The 9642-nt window shown below is 39.9% G+C and overlaps 1 protein-coding gene across 1 annotated transcript; it reads right to left on the bottom strand.

The window, feature by feature from the left end:
* Positions 1 to 762: 762 nt before the first annotated feature.
* LOC137145335 (L-amino-acid oxidase-like) lies at positions 763 to 5706 on the bottom strand. The gene is made up of 3 exons (XM_067536010.1): positions 5320 to 5706; positions 2589 to 2803; positions 763 to 1370 (listed from the first exon to the last, which is right to left on the bottom strand). The coding sequence occupies exons 1-3, from the start codon at positions 5330 to 5332 to the stop codon at positions 1320 to 1322; spliced, it is 279 nt and encodes a 92-aa protein (XP_067392111.1). The 5' UTR covers positions 5333 to 5706; the 3' UTR covers positions 763 to 1319.
* Between the last annotated feature and the right edge of the window lie 3936 nt (positions 5707 to 9642).

Genomic DNA, 9642 nt, shown 5'->3' with positions numbered 1-9642 from the left:
TGCCCACTTTATTGTACTAATGTAGTAATTTAAAACATTCCTTATTACTTCATATTGTTTTACTTTAAAACTTTGCTACAGGAAAATAGGAAAAACCTAAAATTCTAAATATTAGCCAGTGGTTAGGATTAGACACAGAATTGGCCTTGCTGTTGCTTGGCAACCATATGTTTAAGGAAGTTCATCATCATTCCAACTGCTACATCCCTGAAAGATTGAAACAATCAATTTACTGGACTTATTTAAAGTAAATTTCTTCCCAGTTTTCTCTTTGCTGTTTTTGTTTTATTTTGTTCTCAGTTGCTGTGTCTGCGATGGAGGTTTCTCTAATAACTGTAACTTTTAAAACAAAGAGAACAGAAGTGAGGAAAAAGGGGAGAAAGATATTAAGAGCAACCTAAAAAGGAGGAAGATCTGAATCAATTAACTGTATCAAAGTATCTTAAAATACAGGCAGCAGTAGCAAATTTACCAAATTGATATTATTTCAGAATAAGGCACCGTAGGTTAAAGCAGTTGGAAACCTGTACCACTGTAATGTTTTTATCCTGGCTCTGAAAAGAGAATGGGAGTTGTCTAGAATTGGTATCTGTACCTGTTTTGTTTGCTAATCAGGAGATTGTGTGGGGCCAGCATAGTTACTGAGGGGTTATGCTTGGGAAATTGAGGCTTATTAAAGAGAGGCATTGTATGGCCTTTTCCTGTTTGTCTGTGATATCTGCTTTCCAATAAATAGTTTTGCATTGAAGAGATTGACTCCGAGTCTTCACTGGTACAGTTACTGGGTGCCCAGCTGTTGGTATGTGAATCGATCCCGACCCAACACTAGTCTATTCTATTCTTGTCCTTATATTTCCTCACAAAACAATTGGGCTCAGTTTTTTATGAAACAATGCAACTTGCTTTGAATCATTTTTGGCTAAGAGCCAATATCTATTGTCTGGCTTTCTTTTGACTCTGGGCCTGGTACAACTACCTGTTAAGGTACATTGGGAGTTTTTCCATTGGTTTCATGGAAGTTTGATCATGCATTTACAAACTGTCAGGTCCATAATTAGGGCCCAATCCTGAAAACACTTATTGCTGAGTGCATTGTTTACTATTGGCCATAATCCTACCCAGCTCAATGAGACTACTCCAGGTAAGAAACATTACATCTGGCAGCACATTCTTTTAGGATGCTTAACAGAATTCAGCAAAACTGGGCTGTTCCTTTCCCAAACAACTTACATGGTGGAGGAGTGGAACCTGTCTTACCTGTGGGTGCTTGGCAAACGCATGGCTCCCAACTCCACGTACCAATCGTGTGTCTCATCTCGTTAGGACATGACTCGTCCTCCCACATGACCACTGGCTTCCAGAACTATAACCTAAGAACAAGCATGGGACATCATGTCCAGTCACTTATGTGGCAGCTGCATAATTTTATTCGCAAAGGCCTAAACTTTCAAAACTTGGTGACTATAATTAGGCAACTAGATCTACATTCAGGCACCTAAATGGTGTCCTGATGTCTCTGCACCCACTCACCAGGCTCGGGGTGCTGTTTTTGTTGTTAGAGACAAAAGGGAAAATAGAGAAAAGGTAAAAAAGGATTTGCTTATATATAGCATGAATAAACACAGACTTACAGATCCTAGCATGCAAATTTATCATCTTATATGACAAGGACCCACTCCAGTCAATGGAAGCAGAGTTATGCCAACTCTGAATGCATCTGAAAGTCTGAGAGCCAGTTCTATACTACAGGTTTTGTTAGCATAGCTGTGTTGATCAGAGGTATGCAAAAACCACACATTCCAGCCAACATAGGTATGCTGGCAAAACCCCCAGTGTAAACACAGCTATGACGACACAAGAGTGCTTTAGTTGACATAGCCAATGTCATTTGGGAACATCGTGTTTCTACACTGACAGAAAAAACTCCTTCTGTCAGCATAAGCTCAATATATCTAGGTGGCTTTGCTGGTATAACTATCCTGGCAAAGAATTTGTAGTGTAGACAAGGCCTGAACCTTACGTGTCTGAATAAGGATTTAGAGGGAAGATTTTTTGAAATTCACCCTTTTCATGTAAAGACGATAAAAAGAAGGCAGAGAGAAGGCTACCAATAGCACATCAATTTTCACACACTTGGATTTCTATGAGAGAATGTATGCCCTGTACAGATATTTGAATTTTAAAGTGTATTATTTTAACTTACCACTTTCTATTGGACAGGGTTATTTTGAAACTGTAGCTTTTTTGGCATTTTTCCCCTTTCTATTTCTTATGACAGTTACTGTAACTCCTCCAACTTTAAACTACTAAAGGTTTGGGGAAATATTCCAAGATTGAAATGGGAGTGGGGAACCTTATCCTACTGACATACAATGGGAGTGGACATCTGAATCCCATTATTGCCTTTGCAAAATCTCTTCCTTTGTCAATGAGCCTCCTTTCTTCCTCAGTTCTTGTGAATTCCCCTTGTTTCATTTTAATCATTCTTTAGCTTAATAACCTTATATCTTCAGAAAAGAAATAGTAAAAAATAGTCAAGGTAGCATGGACTCTCTGCCTTATTCTGACATCTCTGTTTAGAGAATTACCTTGTGACCGGCATCTCTGAGAAGTTTGGCAGCAGTGAGTCCACTTATTCCTGCCCCTACAATGGCAACCTTCACTGGATGAGCTGCCTTTCCAAGCCCGTTTTTGGCGATCTCCACCAGCTTATCGTAGTCAGGATCATGAAAGCAATCTTCGGGATAGGGAGAGAGACTCACAGGCCATGGTACAGCCACCAGGAGAAACAGCTGGGAAAGTACTAGGGACATATGGACACAGAAAAGTGCAGTGCAGTTAATGAATGATGCAGTCAGTGAAGCAAACTCGTTCTCTGAAACCCAGATGGCAAGTGGCGACATTGAAATTACACAAATCAGCCCACAGCAGAGCTAAAATCCAGGTACGGTGTAACGCAAATCAGTCCTGTGTATTGCCAGAAGATATTTACGAGCAAACCAGCTCCTAATCTTAGCAGTATACAAAGAAGGTCATTTTAAGGTCTGTCTACATTGGAGCTGGAGGTGTAATTTCCAACTTGAGCAGAAACACCCGTGCTACTTCTTATTGAGCTAGCATGCTAAAAAATGAATTGTATCCACAGCAGTGCAAGTGTGTGTGGGTGAACTAGTTGTCCAAGTACATACCTAGAGTCTAGGACGAAAACATATTAGAGGCAGCTAGCACTTCTCGCTGCTCACACCACCATGGCTCTTCTTCTGTTTTTAATGTGCTAGTTCAATCAGTGTTAATGTGGGTATGTGTACTCAAGCTGGAAATTACACCTCCCGTGTAGTCATACCCTACCCAGTGTCATACCCAGTGCAGTCATATCTTTGGGAAACAGACTTTCATTTAAAATATGCCTGCATGGTGCCTAGCACAATGAGGGTCAGAGTCCTTGGTAAGACCTCTAGGATCCACCACACATGGAGTTGACAGCCTAGGCGGAGAAGCTCAAATATATAACTCATCTCTGACCTAGTGTGTGTCAGTCGCACCAGTGATATGCCACACCTGAGCCATAGGACAAGATTTTCAAAAGTGATTTTGTGAGACCAACCTAGGACACTTCAAAGAGGGCTGATTTTTAGATAGCAGGTGCTCAGTCTTTTCAGAAAAATTAGGCCCCTTGAAGATTCCTCAGCTGGGGAACTCAAACATGGCTCTTTGCACTCTAGCTAAACCACAAGAAATGGGCTTGATGCAGGAATTACAAGATGAAATGCTATGTCTTGGATTAAGCAGGAGTCAGACTAGAAGATCATAATGGTCCCTTCTGGCCTTAGGTCATCCAAAATCACTAGCCATTTTTAAAACTCTTAGCCCAACAGAGACAAAAATCTTTGTTAGCTTTAAGGTCTTGACAACATTTTAGATATTTTCCCAAGAAAATCACCACTTTAAAAATCAGTTGGAACCACAGAGTAGCTAAGTTTTTTGGTGTCCATAATCATATTTATAACCAGTTTAAATAAACTGTCTCTCAGGAGGCTTAAGTAAACCAGTTATAAGAATGAGTCTGGTTGCTTGAACCTTGTCTACATTGTGGCTCTGACTAGTTTCAAACTGATTTTAAAACCAGTTTGAATCTGTTTAATACATTTCCCCAGTGTGGACAAGACTGTAGTGAAGTCACTGCATAACTTTAAAGTTCAAAAGGATTTCTAACAAAGAACATTAATGACATTTAAATACAATTTTAAGACACAGTGGGTGGTATTTTCAAAAGTGCTCAATATTGGTCTAACTTTCCTCCCACTAAAGTCATTGAATCACCACATTGCTACAGTTAGGGTGACCAGATAGCAAGTGTGAAAAATCAGGATGGGTGGGGGTAATAGTCGCCTATGTAAGAAAAAGTCCCAAATATCGGGACTGTCTCTATAAAAGGGGGACATCTGGTCACCTGAGATACAGAGCTTTTACTCCATTGGATATTTTGGAAATATTGGTGATTGAAGCTCTCTGTGCTTCTAAAATAAATCAGCAATGCATAAAAATTCCATTCTTAGAGAAGAGAAATACAGTTCAAGATTTTTCAGCTTGAGGTGGAAACTATTATATAAAGAACTACAGAACAAGATTTTTTTTTCTCTTCCCTTCTCAAATAGGCACCAGATTCACTCAAGAAACTACACAGTATCAAAAATTTCCTTTGGACAACATGACTTGCTTTAAACACAGATCCGACAAAACTTACTCACATGAGGACTCTCATGGAATGATTGTTGGCGTTGAAACGGTGTCCCTGATCTGTGTCACAGCCTTGAACAGAGCAGAGGTGTTGTACATGGCTCCCCCAACATATTATTGAATTGCACTTTCTCAGAAAGTTACAAGAGGTTAATGTCAATCAATGCATTTAGAGCGCTGGAGTCTAATCCTGTTTCCATTGAAACTAAAGGCAAAATTCCCATTGCTTTCAATTTGTTCAGAATCAGGCCCTTAAGGTGACCAAATTTTACCATCAAATACCCACACAGGTGGGTATGCACTCTCTTAAAATAAATCATACTGCCACCAAGAAGGCACGATCCAAGGCTCATGGAAATGAGTGGGAACCTTTCCATCAGCTTCAAAGGAAACCCATAAAGAGCAACAAGTGGCACTGAGAAACAAAGCCCAAAATACATTCATCTGAAAAGGAGCAAAAAAAAAAAAAGTCGGAGATTAAAAAAAGAGAGAGATGCAAAACAAGAAAGCAAGTTGAAGGTGGACTAATAGGCAATTTTTCCCTCCCCAAAGCAGTGCTCTCAGAGCAGAAGTTTCACTTACAGAATCTGTCCATGATTCCACCAGCAGCACGTCATCAGGTGAGAACTTCCCTTTTATAGCCTGAACCAGGCAGTGGCAGAAAAAAAGGAGTGGTTCAAAAATTCCTACCAATAAGTATATTCCAAACACCGAGAGAGACACTGACAGAGAAAGAAAGAGGTGGTGTTTTTTTTTCAAATTTAAAATGAGATGAACACTGACCGTTCTTTATCTAAAGAAACAGACCCCTTTGTTTACAGAATGCATTCTTTCTGAACCAAGGTGCTAAAACAAGAGCCCACACTTTTGTCAACATGAAAATGCAAGAGGGGCGTTGTAGTGAAATAAAGTTTTTCTTTCCTAACTTTTAACAGATCTGCCTAAAGAGTTAGTTACAAAGGCTTTTTAACTGTTTAAACGGAGCAGACCCATCCTTATCTAAAGAAAGAGAACCCCTTCTAGAGAATATTATATCCGAAAAGCACTGAAATAAACATTTCCACATACTTGTTATTTTAAGCTGCTTACTCTGACAAAAGTTATGTAACTGCATGGTGATTTGAAGAAGTCCAGGAATGTTTTGCTATCATGAAATAACAACTGAATGGCAGGATTTGTGAAGAGAGGGTGTTATATTCGTGGGACCTGCACTAAGCAGTGAAATAAATATTCCCACATTATTGTTATTTTAAGCTGCTTTCTATGACAAAACGTCGTAAATATAAAAAATTATGGCTTTGTATCTGCATGATGATTTAACACTTTTGCTATCATACCAAATAAAGTTGAACATCGGTTGTTTTTTGAATGAGATGTAACTTTTTTGTATGCAGTGCGGGAAATGTAAAATAAAGTGACAAAACTCAGGCCTTTAGTAAAAGCCAGTTTATAAAAGTAATAAGAGAGATTTTTTCCCTATATTTTAGACTTTTTTGTTTTTTAGTTCTTTGGCTAACATGAAAAAACAGCATTGGTGAATCTTGAATAAAACGTAAGGACTCATTTGTATGCAGTGAGGCCTATTTGAAGCTGCAAGATTTTGAAAAACTTTTGCAGGGAAAGCACAGTGACCATTTAACTGTTTAAATTGTCTTATATATAAAATAAGAAGTTTAAGGGAAAAGATGATCTAACAACAGGCCCCGCTCCTTTTTTTCAGAGGGAAGTAGATAAAAATTGACCCCTTCACCAACACACAAACCTTCACCCCCAAGTCCCATTTTTCCTCTTTTTTTAGAGGTTTTGTTCTATAAATATAGAGAAAACAGAAACCTAGCATTCAAAAGAATCATTGCTGATGTAAGACTTTTGTCGTCGTGGGGAGCTACGAGATGGTAAGAGAAAACACAATTTTGTGTGTGCCTTCTTGTTTTTATGCATGTGATGTGTTTAGCAAAAAATGAATAGCTTTTTTTTTTAAATATCACAATCTGCACTAGAAGGATTAACACATTTTGGTAAGCTGTTTAATATGTCACAGAATTATGGTTTATTCTTGAAAGAATTGTTTTTAAAGCTTTTTATTTTTTTTATGTTAAACCAAGATGGAAGTCAAATTCAACAGTCAAAGTGACTGTTTTCTTTACATAACAGAAGATGGTATGTGTTTTACTGGAATTAGTGTAAAGGTTTTGAAAGACATAGGCTGTGCTGCTTTTAGTAGTGATAATAAAAAAACTCTCACCCCCCTCTCCCTTTATTCTGGTTTTACCGAAAAATGATTGTTAGTTAAAAAAAAAAAAAAAAGGTTACCGTGCCTATGCTATGAAGGTTGTGGTGATAAGACACCCCTTTACTTAACATGGTTGTTAGTAAAAAAGAACATGCAGGTTTATGTTTTTAAAATCATCTTATCTATGTGTGTTGTCAGGCTTATCAAGTGTTATCTTATAAGAAGAAAAATCAAGGAAGACACCTTTAAAAAAACCCAAGAAATCTTCCAGGAGAAGGAACAGCCCCCCAGATTTTGAATAGCCCAGCACTTCCAACAACTGTCCTTAAGCAGTTTCCAGGACTGGGGTAAATGGCAAAGAGGGGCCAATCCCCCCGATTCTGAATACCCCAACACCTGTGAAGCACATAAGAAACCAGCTGTAAAAAGAGCCAAGGCGAGCAAGCCTGTAACAGCTGCAGTTTCCAAGGGTGGGGATAAACGGGAATAAACCTGAACAACACACACAACCTGCTGAACTTATTGCAACATTTGCTGTTTGTCTGAGTTGAGTAAAGTCTGCACATCTCTTATGCATTCAATAAACAAAAAGTTTTCAAAGTTAGTTCTGGATGCTTTTCAAAAGCCACATTCTCCAGAACAGAGGGAGGCCTTACACTAAAAGATAACAGAAACACAAACAATGTTTGTAAAACTAGAGAAAACTTTGAAGAGTGAAGGGAGGAAGTGACTAAATATGAAACACAAAAACCTAAAGAGGGGCTGGGAAAAAAAGTGGAAAAGATCTAAAAGATTAAGGAGATTTTTGGCAAAGAAACTTTAAAAAGCCAAAACTCTTTTCAGGAGACACCCCCCCAGCCAAGAAAGGGAAATATACATAGACCCCTTCCAACTCCTGCTTCTGAAGGTGCAGAATCTCCTGCTCCTAATGCACCTCCTGATGTGTATTTGGAACATGTGAGACACTGGATAAGGCACTGAAGAAAATGTAACGCTTATGGGTATTTTCAAGAATTTCATTTAGCTAATTTGGACAGAGTGATGGACTTCACTCTGGCAATGGCGGACATTAACACGGCTATTCAAAATTTGTTAGATGATTTTAATAACCAGTTGGAGCCCGAAGATTTTTTACAGCTACGCTTAGATGCTCCAGGGCTAAACCACCCTCTCTTTTCTCAAAGGAGGCCATGAGAAGATTTAAATGCTGTAGATTTTTAAAATAATGTCATCAACACATTCCAGAGTAACACAGAGATTGTGGGTTCCAGTACTCTAAGGCTGGTTGTCACGATTATTAAAAACAGGGCGGGAGGAGGTGGGGCGGTTAGGCCCTTAAAGACTATCACGTACAGTAAAATCATCGAGGGGGCGGGGGAAAGAAAACATATAATAGATTTAAATAACCAGGGGAACAACCTATGCTTTGCTGAGAGCATTCTGGGTTTCTTATCAAATGAAAAAGTCACAGACTCCCAACTATTAGAGGGGGGCAGGCATCTCCACCAGGAGCTGGGGTGTTCAGACCAAAAAATGGCCAGTTTTACAGATGTGAGCTCTTTGGAAGAGTGCTTAGGCATGGCTATTAATGTATCATGAAAAAGGACACTGGCACTTTTTTACAATGGGAGGAGAACGCCACCCCAAAATGATTTTTGTTCTGTTACACAACAAACATTACTACGGTGTTCTAAATATTAAAACTTTTATAGGAGCACTGTATTTATGCGACCACTACCATGCACGTACAGCCTCAAATATGAGCATGCCTGTGAAAACCACTGCTTTACGTGTAATAGCGCTGAGTGTCTTGACGTGTCCAGGGAAAAAAAGAGGTGCCCCAGCTATAAGCTATTTTGCAGGTCCGAGGCCTGATTAGAAAAAGACAGAGCTCTGGCATCAGACGATAAATTGGATTTTAAAACTAGAAGTCTTTGCGATTAGTGCAGTTGTTACGATGTTAAAGATCACTGGTGTAAAAGCACAAAGTGTCCCCAATGTTATGAAAAAACAGGCAGCATAGTCGGTCACAAATGTTATATGCAGAATATCTGCTCTCCTGAAGAGGGGAAGGATTATGTGTTTTATGATTTTGAACGCATGCAAGAAACGGGGGTACATGTGACAAATTATGTTTATGCTTTGCATTTAGATGAAGAAACCAGCTGGGAATGTAAGGGGGAAGAATGCATCAGTGAGTTTGTTCAAACCTTTGTAGACAAGTGTGGTGGGGTGGCTGTCCCCACACTAGCCTGGAAAGGGCTAATAAAGCCCTAGGGAGGCCGCGCTAGAAGCAGCTAATTGGGGCCGAGGCGGCCCTATATAGGCAGCCAGCAGAGAGCAGAAGGGGCAGTCACTCCCAGGAGCTTGGGGAGGGAAGGCTGGCTGCCTCACAGGTTGAGGGAAGTCGGCACCTTGGACAGAGCAGTGGCTGGCTCCAGAGAAGGAGCCGCTGAGAGCCCTTACGTAAGAACTGGACAGTGGACTGCAGCTGCCAGTGGAGGAAGTAAGGAGACTGGGACTGAGACCAGAAGGTGGGAGAGCACAGATTGTGGCTCAGCAGGAGGGCTATGTCATGAAGTGGATGCTGCGGGCTTGGGAGATACTTGGATCGTAAGGCAGAGGTAACAGCAATACCAGCAAAGTTACTGGGAACACGTGGTAAGGGATTT

Source organism: Emydura macquarii, unplaced genomic scaffold, assembly GCF_026122565.2.
Source record: "Emydura macquarii macquarii isolate MOO-44397 ecotype Brisbane River unplaced genomic scaffold, CSIRO-AGI_Emac_v2 contig_3523, whole genome shotgun sequence".
NCBI classification, from domain to species: Eukaryota; Metazoa; Chordata; order Testudines; family Chelidae; genus Emydura; species Emydura macquarii.
This window is presented reverse-complemented; position numbering and strand designations above follow the sequence as displayed.